The 21,950-nt window shown below is 44.5% G+C and overlaps 1 protein-coding gene across 1 annotated transcript in view; it reads left to right on the top strand.

Annotated features, from left to right (window-relative positions):
- Pomt2 (protein O-mannosyltransferase 2) overlaps positions 1 to 21,950 on the top strand; it is a 44,363-nt gene that overhangs the window by 17,742 nt on the left and 4,671 nt on the right. Inside the window, 8 exon segments of the mRNA XM_052738622.1 lie at positions 929 to 1,038; positions 5,258 to 5,324; positions 7,194 to 7,263; positions 10,088 to 10,166; positions 13,890 to 14,041; positions 14,484 to 14,575; positions 15,477 to 15,553; positions 21,629 to 21,700. Coding sequence (XP_052594582.1) covers positions 929 to 1,038; positions 5,258 to 5,324; positions 7,194 to 7,263; positions 10,088 to 10,166; positions 13,890 to 14,041; positions 14,484 to 14,575; positions 15,477 to 15,553; positions 21,629 to 21,700 — 719 coding nt within the window.

Below are 21,950 nucleotides of genomic sequence, written 5' to 3'. Positions count from 1 at the left end.
GAAGAGCAAGAGGTCATTTTAGGCAAGAAGGGATGGCAGGATCAAAGCCAAGGGCAGGGTAAAACGTAAGGCACAGGTTATATATATTCAGAGTCTGGAATCTTAAGTTAGAAAAGAGAGTTGGGACCTAGCTGATGAGGGGTTGAGATGGGTAAGTAAGCTATCAGAGACCACATGGAGGTTTCTGAGCAGGCAGGCAGCTAGGAATGCTGTGTGGTGTGGAGTTAGCATGGCTGGAAGAAAGAATAAGATGTCTAGGAGGTTAGGGGCATCCACTGGGAAGTCATTGCAGACCTGTACCCAAGGATCCCTAAGGAGCAGGGACAGCCAAGAGCATACCCAAGGGGGACCAGGCAAGGGAAAAAAAGGTGTCACTGAGGCCCTGAGTGCAGGAAGGCCATTTGCTCTTTTAGTGTATCTAGTGCCAGGAACACAGTGGGCTCCACAGACTGTGAAAGGAATGAGAACTAGGAAAGCAAGAGAAGGCACTGGTTCAGAGGGCAGTCATGTGGAGGTAGTCCTTAGAGAGGGGCTTTGGCCTGAGATCTGTGCAGTGGAGCTTAGGAGCTTACACTTCAGAGGTAAGATGACTGATGCTGTGCTAGTGACTGCATGAGAACTGGAAAGGGGCAGAACAGGTTACTGGAGACTGCAAGAGAAAGGAATGAGAAGAGCTGAGGAGGAGCAGCAGTCTGAGGGGTGTGGAGTCTGAAGCGAAGAAGTCAGTGGTGGGAATGTAGGGAGCGCCCTCTTGAGGTGCTTCCATTGGCACGAGAAGGCAACAGGACTCCAGCTGTAGGCAGGCCTGGGCCCCATGATCTCTAGGAGGATTTGTGAGGCTTGTGGCTTGCAGCCACCCCCCCCCCCCCCACACACACACCCAAGGCAGGGGCAGCCTGTCATCTGTCCAATGCCTCTTTTCCTCCAGACCTGGCTTATGGCTCTGTAATCACTGTGAAGAATCTCCGGATGGCCATTGGCTACCTGCACTCCCATAGGCACCTCTACCCCGAGGGCATTGGTGCTCGCCAGCAGCAGGTGGGTAAGCTTTGTACTTGGTTGCAGCCACACTGAACTGTTCTCTTGTGACGGAACCTGACATTCACTTTCTTGCTTGTCATCCTGATTCACCTGTTTTCTCTTGATTGAAACATCCTCCTTGCTCCTCTTCCATTCCTTCCTTTGGCTAACCTTAGCTTCTTTAGGTTTCAGCTCAGGGGTTCCTCTCTGTCCATCTCATGATCCCCCGAAAAATTGATGCCCTCCCTCCTTTCCCAGAGGCTTTCCTGGCATTCTGCCTGCCTCTGGGGAACCCATTTTATAAAGAATTGTGGAGTGTGCTTCTCCTGTCCTTTTGCCTGATCCTGGAAGTCTCGCATGCTTAGCACAGTTCATCACCCTGGGAAATGAGAAAAGATAATAGTTATGATGACAGACCTGGGAACTAGACTAGATTCCTTGGGTTTGACTTTGTACAAATGTCTTAATCATTCTGTGGCTTAATCTCCTGATCATAGGGGAAATAAATAATGTTCCTGTCCACTAGAGGTTGTTAAGAAGATAGAATGAGATAACATATGTAAAGGCACATTTGGAGGGTGTCCATGTTAGGGAGTAACTGTGAGGAAGATGCCTGAGAGGGAGAACAGGCTAGTGGAGAGGTTTGGTGGGGCCAGACTGAACTTGGTGAGAGTGCATTTGACTCTGTTCTTGGGAGGCAGGAAAGTGATTAAGTGATGAAGTATGCTTAGTGTAAGTTTAAAAAGTGACACTAGCAGGAATGGGATGGATTACAAAGAACCAGTTACAAGGCAGGGACAATTTGGAACTGAGTCAGGCAACACTTCCCAGGTGTCGTAGGAGAGCCTGGTACTGGATGGGAGGTCCGGAAGAGCTGTGTGTGGCTCTGTAGTCAAGATGTCAACGCATATGTGTGATAATGTTATTTAATCATGATCCAATGGGGAGGAATGGCTTTGGAGGTGGGAGGAGACTTTTTCTTGTGTGTTAGGTTTAGGGCTTGTCTCAGGAGAGAGACCTGAGAGTAACATGGAAGTGTTAGCACAAAGTGGGTGCTGATATTGCCCAAGAAGACTGCAGGGAGAAAGGGCCAGCGAGGGAACCCTACATTTAAGGGAGTGTCAGGGCTGCTCAGGTGGAAGTAAAGAGACTGAGAATGATGGAGTGACTGGGCGCGGGGGTGGGGTAGGGTGGGGATAGGGATTGGAGGAGACATGGAGGAGTGGGGAGTGAGGTCTCTGAAAGGAGGAGGAAGGCAGCAGTTCAGTAGGCCTGTGACTGACACTCTGGTTTTGATGGAGAGGGAAGGTCAGCAGTCTCAGATGCAGCCATGTGAAGGTGAATGGAGCAGTAAGGAGGTGGAAGCTGTGGGCCAGGCTTCCCCCTTGGAAGAAGGTTCGTTTAAGATGCTCCCAAGTGAGGTTTCTCTTACAGAAGGTTTCTCTCTGGCTGAGAGCTTCATTTTGCCAAATTTCACTTCTTCAAATGCTTTAGCATCATTTCCTTGTTGTTACACTGGAAAGTTGGCCTGGGTACTGGATTGGCAGCACCGCTTTCTCACGTTGGGTTTTCACGTATCTCTGGCCCAGTATTTCTCAGTCCTGGCTGCACTTTAGAATTAAGTGACCTGTAGACTCTTCTTCAGAGATTCTGATTTAATCTATAGAGGGTGGGTCCCAAGGACTGTCCCCTTTTGCTTTGGTTTAAATTCTTTAGATCGTGCTAATATATAGCCAGGACAGAAAAGCACAAGTGCCCGTTCCATGAGGATGTCTTGCTGCAGGTGTCATGTGGAGGATAGTAAAGTGACAGATCTGTGGCTGCACTGTGCAAAAGGAGAGGAAGGTGAAGTTCTGGAAGACGCTGTTCAGCTGGCACTGTGTGCCTGGAGCCCATGGGTGCAGGTGTGAGGCTGATGGTGGGCCTGTGTGGACAGCACGCTGGGTCAAGGGGCAGAGTGTCAGGCTCCGACTCTCAGGCTGTCTCCTCAGCTGTAAACTGAAGTGATTGCACTAAATGTTTTCTGGTCATCCTCTGCCCTGCAGCTTAGTGCCTTAGAGTCCCTAGGTCTCAGTTTTAACATCTATAAAATAAAATTGAGAAGTTTAGAAAAGTATAAAAAAAGGAAACCAAAGCTACCTGTAATCTCCAAAGATCTGCATTTATCAGATATTTTGAAAAGTAGCATTCTACTATAATTAGGTACTTGAGTTCCTAGGAGACCGGTATAAAAACTCCACCTTGGAAACCAGTGTTTCTGTGGGAATGGGCCAGAGGCTACACATGATAAAGAAACAATTTTCCTGGGAGACTGTTGATAATGGCTCTTCTAAAAACAGAAGCCATTCCCTCCATATATGCACAGGACCCCAACATCTGTGAACAAGTCCCAGGTAGATAGATAGACTGGATCTAGCTTTGTTTCATGAGTATGAACCAAAATGTTTTAGTCTTTTGTGTATTCTTAATATCATTTTTTTTTCCTGAGAAACGAAGAAAAACCACTCAAATAACTCAAATATAGCCATAGTACTTGCAGAGTGATTTTCCCCCATAAATGGTAATTCCAACTTTTTTTTTTCAAGTAAATTAGTCATGTTGTGTCCAATTGAAGTTATGAGAACTCAGAAGAAAAGTATGTATTTCTGTTGTTTTGATACGTGTTTACATGTCTGGCAAAGGTGTATGTTTTATTTTTAGTCTTTCCTCCGATTGCTTCCCAAACCATTAGTTGTGTCTTCTTGAGCAAATGATCCAGCCTGTTTCTTTGTACTATTGGGGGGAACAGCACCTACAGCACAGAGCTGTGCGAGCGACTGAGCAGGGTGAGACTTGCCCAGTGCTCAGAATAGTGCCTGCTAGTCACTGTGAATGGGAGCATTTCCTGAGCCTTTTTGCATGCTGCTTTAAAAAAAAATGCTCCCCAACATTTTTACTGGTGTACAATATTCTATTCCATGTGTACAGTATCAAGACACTGTTTCTCTCAGTAGTCCTGACCGTCCTGAAACTCACTTTCTAGACCAGGCTGGCCTCAAACTTGGAGCTCCTCCTGCCTCAGCCTCCTGAGTGCTGGGATTAAAGGTGTGCACCACCACTGCCGGGCTTTAACTGGTCCTCTTTTTTTTTTTCCAGAGCTGAGGACCGAACCCAGGGTCTTGCACTTGCTAGGCAAGTGCTCTACCACTGAGCCAAGTCCCCAACCCCTTAACTAGATGTTCATACTGTGTCTAGGTTTTTACTGTTAGAGCAATCACTGCATTTTAGACATTCACATGAATGTACACATAATTTTTTAAAAAAATCAGTTTATGACTATGGGTTGAAACCCTAAGATAAGATATTTATGGAGCATTTTAGTGTCACTTACCCACATATTAAGAACAGATAATAGCTTTTTTGTAAGTGTGCATGGATATGGGTACACAGGTGTGCGTGTGTATGTGGCGGCCAGAGATCAGTGTCAGGTGCCTTCCATAACCACTTCCCACCTTATTTTTTGAGAAAATCTCTCTCACTGGACCTGGGCTCACTGGGTTAGTTATACCGGCTGGCCAGCAAGGTGCAAGTATTGTCCTGTCTCCTCTTCCCCAGTGATAGGATTCTGAGCACACCTGCTTTTTCTTACTTGTTTTGGGGATCAAACTCAGGTCTTCAGGACTGTGCAGCAAGCACCTTACCGACTGAGGCGTCTCCCCAGCCCAGCCCATTGCTTTTTTTTTTTAATGATTTGTTTTTATTTTATGTGCATTGGTGTTTTGTCTGCATGTGTGTCTGTGTAAGGGTGTTGGATCCCCTGGAGCTGGAGTTACAGATAATTGTGAACTGCCATGTGGGTGCTGGGAATTGAACCGGGGTCCTCTGGAAGAGCAGCCAGTGCTCTTAACTGCTGAGCCATCTCTCCAGCCCCCAGGCATTGTCTTAATCACTTTTAAAATATGCTAAATCTACTGCTTCTGTGTCTGAGTCTGTTAAGACACACAGTATAATGGTCCTCCCTCAAGACAGCTGAAATTTTATTGACAAGATGCAGAAAGAAAGAGATAAATGAAAAAGTTCTTGAGGGGTAGGCCCTCCAAATTCTGAAAAATGGAGAGCTGCTTCTAAGCTTCCTTGGGAAATGTGGCCTCCTGAGTTGGTGGCTGGGGATCCTGAAAGCGGTGTCAGTTTGCCGGGGATGGTGCCTGGACAGCTGTGCTAATAATCATAATGGTTCCCCCTTCTGCCCTCTGCTTAGGTTACCACCTATTTGCATAAGGACTACAACAACCTGTGGATTATCAAGAAACATAATACAAACACAGGTAATGTGGCAGAGACTGAGAGCCCTTCACTTTTCTCCTGACACTGGGCTTCTGAACACCTTTGACATCTTTACTCATCGCAGGGATCCTTTTGAACACTGTTGAGCTGCTGTTGTGTTCCAAGCACAGTTGAAAGCATAGAGGAAGAGCAGTGAGTGAAACAGCTGGGCCAGGGCTCAGATTTCATCCAGGAAGAGGTCATGTAAGCTCATCCCAGGGGCTGCTAGGTAGACCTAACCGAGGGTACCTGGGAGTCGCTTTCATTTCCAAACCCTCCATACCCCACCTGTAGTCCTGACATGATAGAGTGCTGTCCTTTTCTGTCCCTGAGCTGGCTGAGTTACTTGATAATCCAAGTGTCTGCCAGCCCTGTGCCCGGGTTTAGGCTGTAACAAACATGAGCGTGCATGAGTGCGCACACACACACACACACACACACACACACACACACATATACACACACGCTAACTAGCTGGGATCTCTGGTTTTAGGACTAAGCAAGAGATACTTTAGGATCTTCCTTTCTTTGGAAGGCAACTAGCTACCTGTGGACAGCTTTCTGTTAGCGGTAAGAGAGCAGTTATCACCTGAGCCCATCCTCACTGGTGATATCCTGAACCCCAGGCATTTCCTGTGACTGTTCAGCAAATAGCACCTGCCTGAGCTGACAGCAGCCAGCTGCTCCACATCTGGAGAAGCGGACAGCTGTTCATCTAGACCCCCTTATTTCCCCTGGCATCTCCTCCCGTTGTTGCTTTAGGCTGGAACCATACACCTGGCAGCTGTCTCCCCTGCTGCCTTGTTTGCCTGCTCAGTACTGTAAATTAGCCCCTTGCGTGAGTCTGTGTTGCTACTGTTGACTGTGCTTTTGATACAACAGGCCAGACTAAGTGGTCTGTCATAATGAAGTTTGAGGGAGACTGGGGGTACTTCTAAGTCATTTGAACTTGCCTGGTTTCCACTGTGGCTTCTAAGCTGAGATGGTTGCATTTCACCTAAGCAGCTGAGGGTTTTCTGGGAACTTTGAAATCTAAGATCTTAGTGTTCTTGTTGGCTGTAAAGGCCCCTCACCCTAATCCATACCAAATAAAACTTCCTTCTCTGCTTATAAGGCAGGATAGCAACGGGTGTCTGCAGGTGAATCTCATGGCCAGTCATTTGTGTTAGCAAATTTAGCTTCCTGACCTTGACTGTTTACAGAGTCTTGGCATCTCACTGCTGGTGACAGACTTTTACAAGGATGCCTTCTGCCTTCTGTGATGGCTGTCAGCTACTTTTCTATGCAGCAGCCTTTCCAGATCATGACCAGCTTTAACTTCTAGATGCCCAGAAAGTCCTTTTCTTTCAGTATTTCATTGTTTCATCTCATGCTTAGGAAGTCTACTTACAGATCAAATTTGATTTTGAAAAGCACTGGACAGTTGGGTGGACTTAATTTTGTAAAGACTGTATCACTCACTAAGGAAAGTTTCATTGTTACGTCCCCCAGCCGAGGCTCCAGCAGAGCTTCAGTACTTGTCAAAGGTCATATTGCCAGCCTTGCACAGTGGCCAGTCTCGCTCCACTTGTTCACACGGTCGTTTGTTCCCACATCTTTATGTACACAGACTCTTTGCTGCGTGGATTACTCTTTGTATGTGTTCCTTTATCTTGCTTGTTCACTTGACAGAATTCCCTGCTCCTTGAGAGTCTTCGAGCATTATTTCTGGGATGCTCTTTCCGATCCTCTGAGGTGACTGGAGAACCTAACCCTTTAGGACTGTCAGCACATATCACACAACACTGTAACTGTTTCCAACAGGCCTTCGTTGTCTCTGGTTTAGTATGTGAGTGACTCACTCGCTATCCACACTTGTTTCTTTTTGGCAGATCCCCTAGATCCTTCCTTCCCAGTGGAGTTTGTCAGACATGGCGACATCATCCGACTGGAACACAAAGAGTAAGTGACCCTGCTGTCACTGGAACCGAGTGGTAGCACAGGGGGCTGAGGCCCAGGCAGTGGACCTCTGTGCGGAGTAAGGAATCCGTGCATGGTATAAGGGTGAGCAGTGAGCTAGCCTTGGCCTGCTGATTTTGGCTTTGAGGACATGACCTTTAAGGATACCTTTCAGTGTCCCTTCTCCTGTTAACTCCCTTGGGTGAGAATAAGGTCACTCCCACAATTTTTGAGCCAAATTTGAAGCAAACTTTATTAAATATTGGCCAAGACGATAGACAGTGAGTGGCCAGGTCCATACCTGGGATTCCCAGAGAATGGCCGCAAAGTATGTTAGTCTGGTGCCTATAAAGGCAAAATCCATAAGGCTATGTACTTCATGCCTTCGTCCAATCCAGGGCAAGCATACATCCAGATGTACTTCCTGCCTATGTACCTCCCTCATATGTGTGATCAAACACATTCTGTGCAGTTGGGGCAACCAAGCTTGTTTGCAGAAGTGAAACATGTGGCTTGTTATCTTTACATGAACAACAGCCCCCAGCATTCCAGGAAGTTTATCTTTCCTTTGGCAAGTGGGGCTGACAGGGTAGAGACGTTTTTGTTTTAGAGATCTCTTTAAAACGCAGTAATTTAAACTTAAAATATAACTTTAGCTCTTTCCCCTCCTCCTCAAAAGAAAGGATAGTTTGATAGCCCAAAGCTGCGTTTCGGGTAGATACTTTTAGGACATGTAAGTGTCTGTTTCTGAGACTGACACACTAGTCTGTCTCACTGTTTGTTCATTGGAATGAATGGAAACACCAATATGATACAAAAACTGCTTAAAAGTATGAAGAAGCTGACAAGATATTAGAACTACTAGACCAAAATCCAAGTGAAAGAATTCAGAGAAAAGTGAAGCCTTGAGGCCACGTTTCCCCTCCTCCTGTTATAGAAATACTATGTTTTGCCAGTGAGAAATCACTCCACACATCTGGAGATTAATGAAGGAAAAGCTCTTTAATAGCATTTGTCCGGCTCTGGCTCATCCTCAAAGAGGAGGCAGCCTTGAATAGAAGATTTTACTTACTTTGTACACCCTAGGCTTATGCATTCCAAATACACTGTCATCCTTAAATCTGTTAGGTCTTAACCCCAGGTTACTCTTTGAACAATTTAAACAGAGATGAAAGTCAGTTTTACTGCTTCAAGTTTCTTCTTTCTTCTTTTGTTTGTTTGTTTGGGTTTTGTTGTTGTTGTTTTGGTTTTGGTTTTTTGAGACAGGGTTTCTCTGTGTAGCCCTGACTGTCCTGAACTCATCTGTAGACCAGGTTGGCCTTGAACTCAGAGATCTGCCTGCCTTGGCTTCCCAAGTTCTGGGATTACAGGTGTGTGCCACTACCATCAGGCCTTGAGGTTTGATGTTTTGTTCTGACTACCTCATTAGAGAAGGTTCTTTTAAAAAAATTACATTTATTTATTTTTGTTTTGTGTGTGTGTGTACATGAGCCACAGTGTGTGGGGAGGTCAGAGGACAGCTTGCAGGAGTCACGTCTCTCTTTCAACCATGTAAGTGGGCCCAGGCATCAAGCTTAAGTTCTGGGGCTTGGCAGCAGGCACCTTTACTGAGTGAGGCACCTCACTTGCCCAAGAGCAGTTTTTAAGTCAAAGTTTTAGGTTCCTCCAAAGTGGCAAGTTTGTATTAAGAGATCCTTCTCCAAGACTTGGAACCCAGGAGATTGTAGGTTACGTGTGTGTCTGCTCCCCCCACTCTACCACAGGAACGTGACTTTGTAGGAGTAGATTGTTGGTGGTTGTGCAGGGAACCCCAGTTCCCAAGAAGTAACTTCCAACTGATCCTCACCTGGGTCTGCGGCTCACATCCATGTCACCTTGGTGGGCTTTGCATCTTTAAGCCATGACTTAAATAAACCTGAGCATAGACTGATAACATCTCCTCTGTACCTGGCTAAAAGCAAGAGTTAATCCTACTTTTGGAAAGACATTGGAATCCATTCCTATAAATAGTTTTTCAACAACAGTAAACAATGCACAAAGATGTATTACTCAAGGAAAAGGCACAATGACCAAAACCAGACAAAAGCAGTCATTAGCAGAAATATCCTCCAAAGGTTTATATACTGGAATTACCAAATAAGAGATTTTGAAATACTAAGAAAAACAGAGGGGGGGGGGCTGGTATGTTTTTCTAATTAGTTGGATTTTAGATACTTTAGATTCCTAATATTAAATAAATCTGATTTTGTCCCTAATAAATAAATAGAATCATATTTAATTTTTTGCAAATCCCCCATAATTGTGTCATGAACATTTATTACTTATGAATAAAACCAAGAGTTGTTATAAAAAAGCTAAGTACATCAAAACTAAATTACCCCCCTCCCCGCCCCATTCCTTGCAAATCCCCACTTTTAAAAAAAAGTTGGTGAGAATAGAAAGTAAATGTTAAATGGGGAAGTTTACCTGACTTAATTATATCCACTTCAATTGCTCGTTTCTTCTCCCCCAACCTGCCTCCTTAGTCAGCCAGGAAAAGCTACTAAAGGTGTGAAGGTTGCCTGATGCTCCACCCTGGCCTCCATGACACATAGTACTCTGCACACCATCCCTCCCTCTGTCTTTCTCACTGTGATTTCCTCTCTTCTCCAGTCCTCAGAATACTTCTTACAAGTGGATAGACACCGCGTTTCCTGCTATGTGGGGATTAATAGTTCAGATTCTAATTTTTTCTAATTCTAGCAGATGACTGCATATTCTTAATAGAAGAAGCAGCACACACATCTCTTTTCTTCAGATAATGGCTTTTCTCTTCTCCAACTTCTAGAACAACTCGGAACCTGCACAGTCACTATCATGAGGCCCCCCTGACCCGGAAGCACTATCAGGTCACTGGCTATGGCATAGTAAGTAAGAAACTGGGGTGTGAGCAGGGTGCATATAAAAAGTTGTGGGGCTTGGTCCAGGGCCGTGGAGTAGCACACATCCTCCCCAGAATTCTAGAATGTTCTGAGAATTTGGAGACTGCATATAGATGAGTCTCTTTTTTTTTGTTGTTGTTTTGTTTTTTGAGACATTGTCTCACTATATAGCCTTGGCTGGCCTGTAAATTGCTGTGTAGACCAGGCTGGCTTCAAACTCACAGAGATCCATCTGCCTCTGCCTTCTGAGTGCTGGGATTAAGGCTGTATGCTATCATGGCTGGCCAGCACAGACTGCTTTAACATGCTATAACTGTTCAGCTCAGTTTGCTATGAGAAAAGCAGCCTATGAATTCTATTTTGTCTCTATCCCTCTTCTTGCAAAGTGATTATGAACTTTATATAGTCTATACCTAATAGATGTCAGATAGGAATACCATGTGATCTCTTAAATATCACGCTGGAAGACTGGAAGGCTGGCAGTGTGGCCCAATGGGTAAAGGCACTTGCCATGCAAGCTTGTTGACCTGAGTTCAGTCTCTGGAACCCACGTAAAGGTGGGAGAGAGAACTGACTCCACAAAATTGCCCTTTGGTGTCCACATGTGTACCATGGCATACTCCTCCCCTTCCTGGTCACGCACATATATACACAACGATAGTACACTAAAAAAGAAAAAAGAAGCCAAAAACCCGGGAGAACTTTTGTTTTGTTTTGGTTTTTGGTTTTTTCGAGACAGGGTTTCTCCGTGTAGTTTTGGAGCCTTTCCTGGATCTTGCTCTGTAGACCAGGCTGGCCTTGAACTCACAGAGATCGGCCTGGCTCTGCCTCCCAAGTGCTGTCCAAAATAATGGACACAAATGGCCCATATCTTCTTGTTGGCTTTGAGTGAGGTTTTGATTATGATTTATGGGCAAAATCAGCTGTCTAGAACTTAACACTCTGGTCCTATAAAGTTAGCATTTAGACTTCTCACTTCTAGATTCATCCCCTGTGTGTGTGTATATATATTTGTGTGTGTGTGTGTGTGTGTGTGTGTGTGTGTGTGTGTGAACTTTATGTACAAAATCATTTGATTTCAAATAAACATTTAATGTAAAAACGAATTTTTTAAACTAAATTTTTTTTACATCTATTGTACCATTCAAATGTTTTCATCATCTTACATGATTTCTTCAAAATCGATTATCAAGGGTACATATAGAAAAGCTTTTTTTTTTCAATAAATAGAAACACAGGGATTTTTCAGCTTTATTATAAGATAAAAAGTTTACTTAGCAGAAGTAATTTCATTACTGTTCAGGGGAGGGAGATCAATTTTTTTGTACAATTAATACTAGTTTTTTAGCATACGAGCATACCTGCCTAAGAAATGACATGAGCAGTGCTTCTCCATCTTCCCTAAAATAGTCTTTGTTTACATATGTGCACAGCTTTAGCCAATCAAAGCCCAGGAGAAGTGCTCAGAACCCAGAGGCCGGACGAGAGCTCAGTGAAGGCAGGAGGAGAGCTTCCCAGACAGGGCGTCTCCAGCGAACACTGCAGTTCCCCTCTTCCCTATATTTTAAACACAGAAACTAGTAACTAAGAACTTAATACTGGCCGGGCGGTGGTGGCGCACGCCTTTAATCCCAGCACTCGGGAGGCAGAGCCAGGCGGATCTCTGTGAGTTCGAGGCCAGCCTGGGCTACCAAGTGAGTCCCAGGAAAGGCGCAAAGCTACACAGAGAAACCCTGTCTCGAAAAACCAAAAAAAAAAAAAAAAAAAAAAGAACTTAATACTGGATGACAAACCACATCCACACTATTTAAATAGCCTCACAGCTAAACACATCATAAAGACCAGCCAATCAGTATTCACATTTATAAGTCTCTGAAGACACCATGAGAAAGCTTGTGTCCCTTCACTAAACAAAACAGGGAACTGCATCTGATAGTGGTGGCATGAGATTCCAGCATTAAAAATACCAGTATTTACAGCAGCATTGATCCCTTATAAATAAAGAATATGAAAATGCAGTATCTTTAAAGGATAATAAAAAATTGAGGTGATGTTATTCAACCACAGTGCTTGGAATTAGAATAAAAACCTATTGGTGCTTATTTATACACCAGTAGTGAAACCGCTTTCTGTTGGAGAAAATCTAACCCAAATATGTATATAAAACACATGTGTGTAAAACACATAACACGGGAAATCGGTCAAAATAATTCAAGTCTGCTTGTCTGCATTGGATAGTCTAATCATAAAGTGCATCACAAGGAAACAAGATGCAGCATCTTCTGGTTCATTCTCAGGGACAACTCCTCACCTCCCCGCAAAGTGGCATCTTATAAAATCTCCAACTATTTCTCTTGCTTTACAATCCTAATGTAAAGATGTGCACAGGAGAACTTTCATTGGGATTACCTAACTGAAAAAGAAAAACTAAAAACATGTTCAAGTCAAAAAATATATTGGGTAAGCGAGCACTAAAATTACCCACTTGAAAACAGATGGTAACTTTGTCAATGCACTTGACACCGCCTGGTCTACCTGGACAGTTAACATCTCCAACAGGCAGATCAGTAGGCACTACTTTAAAATTACGGCATGACCTGATGCAGAACTTGCATTGTAACTTTCCATTCCAAATGTAAGTGATTTCAGAATCAAGAGTCAGTGTTTAGGGGAAGGTGACAGTGTAACAATTTCACAAAATCCTCCATCTCTAAGAGGGAATGACATCCTAACCTTCCCTCCTCAGAAAATGTCTCATAATTACAAAGCAGAAAAAGAGCCAGTCACAAATGTAAAAGACATTATAATTTAGGTGTGAAATTTCTAGATTAACCCAATGTATTTCATAAGATGACTGTTGCAGTTAAAAGAAATCCTTGAAGTACTGCATTTCAGGCTTAAACCAGATTGTAATGCCATCGCTAAAGCTGAGGAGCACGTGAGGAGATGAGCTGAAGCTAACCCCAGAACTCTGTGCTCAAATCACTGACTTCATCTAACACAGCCTGTTCCAAATCCATTATTAAAAACCAAAAACCTAAAACCACACCTCTTTCTAGAGGCTGAAGTCCCTAGGAGCAGTTTCACTGTTTGTCCACAACACGGGGTTCGAGCTCAGAGTTTTTGTTTCTTGCTCTGTTTTGGAACCCCTGAGACTCATGTGCTTCCAAAGTCTCTTGTCTTGAGTGAGTTTCATTGACTCCATTGCTGTCCCATTTTGTTCCTCAGTAATTTCTTCATTTGCAGGGCTGCACATTCTCCTTTGCTAGTTTTTGCTGCATTTCCCATTGTTTGCTAACAGCTTTATCCACTGACATTACACTAATAAGATCAAAGTCACGCTTGGTGACTAGATGAAGCGCGAAAGTTTCGACACAAATTCTTCTTAATTATTTTCTGTCCATAATGTTCCGCAAACAGCATACAGGATGACTCATTTGATTGTCAGCAGTAAACCCATGCTTTGTGACATGGAGATTCCACAGTTTCATTACTTCTTTCTCTCCTGACTTTTGTAATAGGGAGTTCCCGGGGAATGTTACTCTTGGGATACTTCTTGGCCTCCTCATTCCCTTTCCTACATTGGTCATTGAGGTCAATTTAACCTTTGAAACACAGTGGCCTTTGAAAGGGTGACCATTTTCCTTTTTAACACTGTCTCTAACATCATCTGACTTTTGTAAAGTTTTTTCTTGGTTTATGTGGCAGAATGGGACAGGGGACTCAAATGATTTCTGGCGGATTGAAGTTGTGAACAGAAAATTTGGGAACCGGATCAAGGTACTGAGAAGTCGCATTCGCCTCATCCATTTAGTCACAGGTTGCGTCCTGGGATCTTCAGGAAAGATCCTGCCCAAGTGGTAAGTCTCTGGGATCCTGATATTCTAATCTAGCTTACCCTGTTCACACTACAAGGGGTACACCAGAAGCTTCGATCACCCTATGGTTGGTGCTCACTTCACTTTTGCTTTTTCTTGGTAGTAGATGGAAGAAGAAAAGGCATCAGGGATGCTGTGGTGCAGAGAACTTCAGTATAGCTTTGTATTTTATGTGCTTTGATAGTTGGACATTTGTATGCCTGCCTTCAGGTTAGAACTCCAGGGCTCTGTCTCTTTGTAAAGTGGAAATAATGTGTGCCAAGCTACTGTTAGGATAGTTGTGGTAATAAAAAGTGTGAGGTTGAAAGAATCATGGCCATTGACTTGTAAACAGAGAGGTTCCACAGATGTAAGAGCATTGGACATTGCTACACTTGGGGGCATTCCAAGTCTTCTGGGACATTTGTGACTATTTTTCTGGCAGGGGCTGGGAGCAGTTGGAAGTTACTTGCACTCCGTACCTGAAAGAAACGGCTAACTCCATCTGGAACATAGAAGACCATATCAATCCCAAATGTGAGTCAAGACCCTGGCTGACTCTGAAGGAGGAAATACGCTAAACTCTTTGCTTAGGAGCACAAACCATCATAGACTCTGACTTTATTTTATTGTCACTTTTCCTTTCTTCCCCCCATTCCTGTCTTTGTAAGTGTTGTCTCTGGACACATAGTTCCTTTTTCTTCTTGTCTATTTCCTCTTTAAATTCCTTCGTCTCAAGTGACCTCCTCCAAGGCCATTTCAGCCCCCCAGCTTCTGTTTCTGCACCGTGGGAGACTCCAGGCCTCCGATGCTTATTACAGATTGGTCCAGTTGCCTTGTGCCAAGCACTTCCTCTCCCTACAACCAACCAGGCCCTTCACAGAAGGCGATAGCCATAGTGATCCCAAATTTCTGCTTCCAGGCACCTTTGACATCCCCACTTCAATGTCAGCTTCATCTGAAAAGTCTTTGGATTCAGCTTCCTCACCCCGCTCCAGACTGTGCTTGATCTCTCCATACTTGCTATTCCATTCTTCTTAGTACCTGATCTAGACAAACAGTGGGTTAACTGGTTGGATAATTCCTTATTAAGTATGTCAGGAATCACATGGGTCTCATGGATGTATTAGTGAATGAGACAGATTTGGGTCCTAGTCTCATCCTAACAGGAGGCCAGCTTCTGGGTCAGTGCCACAGTGATGGGTGCTGGGGTCAAGAGCTGTCAGAACACCAAGAAGGAGGTCTTGTCTCTTTCCTCCCAAGTCCTGAGATTAGCTAGTGCATGCTTAACATAAGCTCAGTAAGTGACCCTCTGCCCTGCTCCCTGTCTCAGCTTCCTAGGAAGACTACACGTAGGCTCTGGCAAGGGTGTGGGTACTGAGGACAGACTGTGAGGACAGTGTGTGACAAAGCCTTTCTCTTGTCATTTCCCCCATAGTGCCAAACATCAGCTTGGACGTGCTGCAGCCCAGTTTTTCTGAGATCTTGCTGGAGTCCCACATGGTTATGATCCGGGTACTGTGAGCCCTTCTCCTTCCTTCTAGATCTCTTAGAGAAGCTCTTGGGCACCCACAGATTTAGAACACAGAGCAATAGCCGTGCTATAGCTCCCTGAGCCCTTGTGGAAGATGTTGGAAGCGTTTGACCCACTGGTTTGCTAGACCTTCATGGGCATTTCTGGTATCGGGCTGAGGTGGTGACTTGATGAGGATGATGACAGCCATTCCTGTTGTTGTGGTTTCATTTCTATTCTGTGACGAACACCCTGGTAAAACCTCTGTCTTAGTTAGGTTTTATTGCTGTGAAGAGACACCATGACCATGGCAGCTCTTATGAAGAAAACATTTGTTTTCCTGGCTTACAGGTTCATAGGTTTAGTCCATTATCATTATGGCAGCATGCAGGCAGACATGGTGCTGAAGAAGGAGCCAAGAGTTCTGTATCTAGATTGGCAGACAGCAGGAAGAACGAGAGACACTGGGCCTGGCTTGAGCATCTGAAACCTCAAAGCCCACCCCCAGTGACACACTTCATCCAACAAGGCCACACCTACTCCAAATAGGCCGGCCACACCTCCTAATACCGCCACTCCCTATGAGCCTAAGGGGGCCATTTTCTCTTCTTCCTTTCCTTTTTTTTGTTTTTGTTTTTGTTTTTGTTTTGTTTTTTCGAGACAGGGTTTCTCTGTGTAGTTTTGGTGCCTTTCCTGGATCTCGCTCTGTAGACCAGGCTGGCCTTGAGCTCACAGAAATCTGCCTGGTTCTGCCTCCCAAGTGCTGGGATTAAAGGCATGCACCACCACCGCCTGGCTAAGGGGGCTATTTTCATTCAAACCACCACAAGCAACTTAGGGGAGGGGAGGATTTATTTGGCTTACAGTTCTCTAGGTTACAGTGCATCATTGAGAGAAGTCAAGGGGCAGAAACTTGAAAGGCAGACCTACTTGCTATTTCACACAGCATTACTTCTGACCATGGAGTGCATTTCACAGCCAGAGTACAGGAGGAACCATAGAGCCTAGCTGGTTCACAGGCCAGTGTATACTCAGCTTTCTTAGATAGTTGAGGACCACTTGCCTAGGAATGGCACCACCCATGGTAAACTGATCCTTCTTACATCAATTAATAATCAAAATAATTTCCTACAGATATGCCCACAGACCAACAAGAGCTAGATTATTGGATTGAGGCTCTCTTCCAAGGTGATTATGGGATGTAGGGAGTTGACAGCTAAAGCTAGCCAGCATACCAGTGAACATCTATACAGCTCCCACTACTGTGAGCACTGTATGTATATAACTGTCTAATATTATTACAACCCTGTGAAGATTATTGTCATTCCAGTTTAGAGGAAAGGAACTGAAGCACAGAGATATTCAGGAACCTTTTCAGGGGCACACAGCTCTATGTAAAGCAGATCCAGGCTTCAAAGGTAGGCGAATAGGCTTTCAGGGTCAGTGTCAGTTACCATGACACTCCTACCTCTGAGTGGCCGTGCTCCTGAAAGCCACACATTACATTTCATGAACTTAGAGCCAGTTGGAATGAGAAGCTGCTTTGGTTAAGTTTATATGCATCATACAACCCTAACCATGAGCCCTTAACCATTCCTCTTCCTGGGCTGAAGCTGCTTAGCATGGCTGATTCTTGTTTAAGGATTCCTGAGACTCACTGTTTGCCCTGTTGTTAGTAGCTGGCAGCAGTCATAGCATCAAAAGTCTAAAGTAAATGGAGAGAGCAAATCTTCAAATGGAGAAGATTTTTGTCCATGGATGAAATTTGCCTGTGTAAGTGGGAGAGACATTGCTACAGTTGATGTCTGGTGGAAGACCCCCTTGCTCTTGAGATGGGAACGTGAGTCCTACAGGAACAATGTTCAGAACCACGGTGTCTCAGCCACCCACAGAGCTGCAAGGAGCTGTGGCAGTTGTTACTGTTCCTCTCTGAGCCCCTGTCAAGTAGACTTACCTGGAAGTGATTATATAAGCAGTCCTTAGAAAACATAGTTGACTATTTCATCAGATTAAACTTTTAAAATCCAGATTTTTGTCAGTTTTCCACATTGGAAGGTGATAAGTTGACAGTAAACAATCTCTGGGTCACTTCTTCTCTGACTCTGTGCTGTAGCTGTCACTGTGGCCTGATGACATAGCTCTTTTGAATATGTGTCTGTCTCTCAGAGTGTCAGTCTGGGTCTAAGTAGAATTTTAAGACTGCAGTGAGGGAGTGTAGAATTTCATTCCTTGTTTCACTAAGAGGTAGAGACAAAGAAAAGGGTGTGTAAGAGCTCTCAGTCTACCAGAATTAGAGAAGCGAGAGACAGTGAATCCAGACTGTAGACATGCACATATTGGTGTGTATGTTGTGTCTGTCTGTCTGTGAGTTGAGACCTGAGTGGAGAAAGCTCATGGCCTGGCAAAATGAGGTAGAACAAACCGTCTAGATTTAGTTTACACACACATATCCTGTTGGGTAAGGATCTGCCTCCTTTCATCTCTTGCATTGTAGAGATGCTGGATTTGTCTGAGTTGGATGTAATGAATAAGATTTCTATGACCTGCTAAGGCCTCATTTTGGGCTAAATTGGACTGGTTTTAAGGGATTAGTTTCCCTCATCAATTACTCCTAGGACTCTTTGGATAGCAAAGTGATTGTAGTGGTTTGAATAAGAATGGCCCCCACAAACTCATATATTTGAATGCTTAGTCACCAGAGAGTGGCACTAGTTGAAAGGATTAGAAGGATTAGGAGGATTAGAAGGCCATGTTGGAAGAAGTATGTTACTGGAGGTAGATTTGAGGCTTTATTTATTTTCAAGGCAGGGTTTCTCTGCATAGCCCTGGCTGTCCTCAAACTCACTCTATAGACCAAGCTGGCCCTGAACTCAGAGATTCAACTGCCTCTGCCTCCCAAATGCTTGGATTAAAGGCATGCACCACAACCACCCTGCTTGAGAGATTTGAGATTTTAAAAGCCCATGCAGGCCCAAGTGTGCTCCTTCCCTCCTCTTTCTGTCCGTCTCTCTGTCTGACTTGTCTCTGTCTCTGCCTGTGGATCAAGATGTAGCTCTCTGCTACTGCTCCAGCACCATGCATGCTGCCATGCTTCCCGCCATGATGATAATGGACTAAATCCCTGAAACTGTAAGCAAGCCCAATTAAATGCTTTCTTTTGTAAGAGTTGCCTTGGTCATAGTGTCTCTTCACAGCAACAGAACTGTGACTGAGCTATACAAGTCAGTACCAGGGAGTGGGTGTTGCTGTAACAAGCCTGACCATGCTGCTTGTTGGTGGAATGTGAGCTTTAGGACTTTGCATTAGGAAAGCAGTTGAACCCTTCAAGTGGGACTTCATGTGCCATACTAGTAGGAGAATGGAAGACAGCTGAGAGCAATGTATAAAGTATAACAGCCCAACTCAGTTAATTTCAGAGGGGAAAATTATTAGTAAGTGGCCTAGAGACCTTTCTTGAGATATTTTAGTGAGGAATGTGTCTGCTTTTTGCCTTTGTCCTAAAAATCTGCCTGAGGATAAATTGAAGAGTTTTGGATTGGCTTTGGAAGAGATTTCAAGATAGCTTAGTATTGACTCTGTTGTGTAGTTATTAGTAATCACTATTATGCAGATCTATAATAAAAGGAAGGAGCAAACTGGACAAAGAGAAACACACAAGGTAAGTTTGAGGAGAAAAGGAGCACCAGGAAGTGTAATGGAGCTAAGTTCAGTGTTCAAGGAGATAAAAGTTTAAAGAAAAGCCTATTGCTAAATAAAAGGAAGGGGGTGGTAACTTCAGAGCAGAATCCCACCCAGCTAAGCCTTCTACTTGTGAAAAGGAGTTAAAGGAAAGCTTAAGCCATGAAGGAAATGTCAACAACAGAAAGCTGATGTAAATGTAGTTAAACAAGGGGCCAGCTTCCAGTCCCAGCAAACAGAACTTGGCAGCTTCAGCTATGTGGTTCTGGCTTTAGAGTCAAGGACACAAGAAAGGAGATGTAGACTATCCCTTCACGGCTAAGGAAAGCCACCAAAGCCAGGCATGTGTTAGGGGTGTGCCAGCATAGAAGTACAGAAAGGCCATTGTGTGAAGATGAAGCCTAGATTGACTTGGAGACCCCAAGATGTTAGACCCATGATGCCAGAGTCATGGGATACCTGCCAAGCAAAGCTGCAGATCAGGCCTGGAACCAGCCCAAGAAAGAGAAGTGTGTTGCAGTCAACAAAGCTGAAAGGTGTTGAAGATCTGGAGAGTGCTTTAACATTAGACATGTAGTTGCAGATTTTGAAGTTTGCCATGTCGGTTTAGGTCTTGCTTTGGTCTGGTATTTCCTCACTATGCCATTTCCTCCCCATTGGAATGGTACTGTTTATTCTGTGACATCGTATGTTGGAAGTATGTGATCTGCTGTTTGATTTTGATTTTATAGAGGATTACAGTTAAGAGATTGCCAGATTGCGATGAGTCTCAGAAGAGACTTTGAACTTTGGACTTCTAAAGTGTTGAGACTGTGATAGACTATGGGGACTTTTGAAGTTGGACTGAATGCATTTTTGTATTATGATATGGCTACAAGCCTCTGGGGGCCAGAGAATCGAATGTGGTAGTTTGAATAAGAATGGTCCCCATAGGCTCATATATTTGAATGCTTAGTCACTAGGGAATGGCACTATTTAAAAGGATTAGGGGGTATGGCCTTGTTTGAGGAAGTGTGTCACTGAGGGTGGGCTTTGAGGTTTCAAAAGTGTATGCCAGGCCCAGGTGGGCTCCAGCTCCACACCCCCCCCCCCCAAACACACCTAAAGATCAGGCCATACTCCCTGCCATGATGATAATGGACTGAGTCCCTGAAACGGTCAGCAAGCCCCCAGTTAAATGTTTTCTTTTATAAGAGTTACTGTGGTCATAGTGTCTTTTCACGAACAGTGACTAGGACAGTGATTCAGGGGATAAGCAGCTGATCCTTTTGGGACACACACACACACACATACACACACACACACACACACACACACACACACACACACACACACACACACACACACCTACCTCTTAATAGCACTTTTTAAGACCAACTCATTGCCATACTGAGACTTACAAACTAAACTATACTCAAGCCCTCACATTGTTGAATTAGTCAGGCTTCTTGGTAGCAGGTCACTAAATATGACCTTCTAGATCTTTCTTGGATAAACAAGTAGCTCTCAGTTGAGGGTAGTTTTGCCTCTCTGGTGATCTAGTGATCTCTGAAGACATTTTTGGGTAGCAGAGCTGAAGAATGGGGCATGGGGACTCTTTTGGCCTTCCAGTGAGTAGATGCCAGGTGCTAAACACAGGACAGCCCCACAACAAAGTTGATGAGCCCAAAATGTCAGTCGTGGCAAGGCTGTGAAAGCTTGCCTACTCAGCAGCTGACTCCTCTCCCTAGTTTGTGTTGGTGACAGGGATGGCTCAGGCCTGGGAGCTAGTGTCTGGGATCCTAGCTCTGTTCCTTCCTGTTTTAGCTAAGGCCTGGTTTTGCCATGTGAGACAAGTCACTGGGTAGTCTTGGCTTTGTTCAAGTTCTTCAGACTAAACTGAGTACTGGAAATGATTTCTCTCCCCAAAGAGAATATTCTTGGAGGGAAAAAAAAGTCTTACCTCTCACAGGTATTCATATAGTCCATAAACAGCTATATAATGTGGCTATCCTATTAAAATATTACAGAGGGCATTTAGAAAAATAATAACCTGAAAGGCTCCTGGTGAAGGGCAGTAAAGAAAAGCCACTGAGACACTAAGCTAAAACAATCTTTTCTGAGTCTCCGTTGTGTTGGAATCCAGTACTGATTTTATTCTCCTCCGCACACCCTCTGGGCACTGCTCTTACCCATGTGGGCTGTCGTTGGTGGGATGGGGGCTTGTTTGAAGAGTTAAGCAGTTACTCCAAGCAGTGGACAATGGCTGCCAGTGGGATCCTGGTTGCTCTGTGCCGGGGAGGGGGCATCACTGGAGCTTCTCTTGTCACTTGGCTGGATATCAGATCACTGTGCCTCATGCCTGTGTCCACTAGTTAGATCTCTTTCTTGACTAGCTTTTCTTTGCTGCCTTCTTACAGGGAAACAACGGCCTCAAACCCAAGGACCATGAGTTCACATCCAAACCCTGGCACTGGCCTATCAATTATCAGGTAGGGCCCAAGACTGGAGCTCCTACAGGAAACAGAACCAAGGAAGAGACCATTGCATCTGTGGAGCTGGAGTATTGGTGGCAAGGGGAAGCCTCAGCTGGGGGACTGGCCAGGAAAGGGGCTCTGTTTGCTGCTTGACTCCGACTCCCACTTCCCAGAGAGGTCATGTAGAGTGCATCTGAGCCTCCTGTTTGCTTGTCTGTGAAAGATGTGTCGTCTGTATAACCTTCTTCCCCTTGGGTGAGGGTGG

Source organism: Peromyscus californicus, unplaced genomic scaffold (assembly GCF_007827085.1).
Source record: "Peromyscus californicus insignis strain IS unplaced genomic scaffold, ASM782708v3 Scaffold_15__1_contigs__length_86483966, whole genome shotgun sequence".
NCBI classification, from domain to species: domain Eukaryota; kingdom Metazoa; phylum Chordata; class Mammalia; order Rodentia; family Cricetidae; genus Peromyscus; species Peromyscus californicus.
The sequence above is the reverse complement of the archived record's forward strand: the minus strand, read 5'-3'. Positions and strand labels throughout refer to the sequence as shown.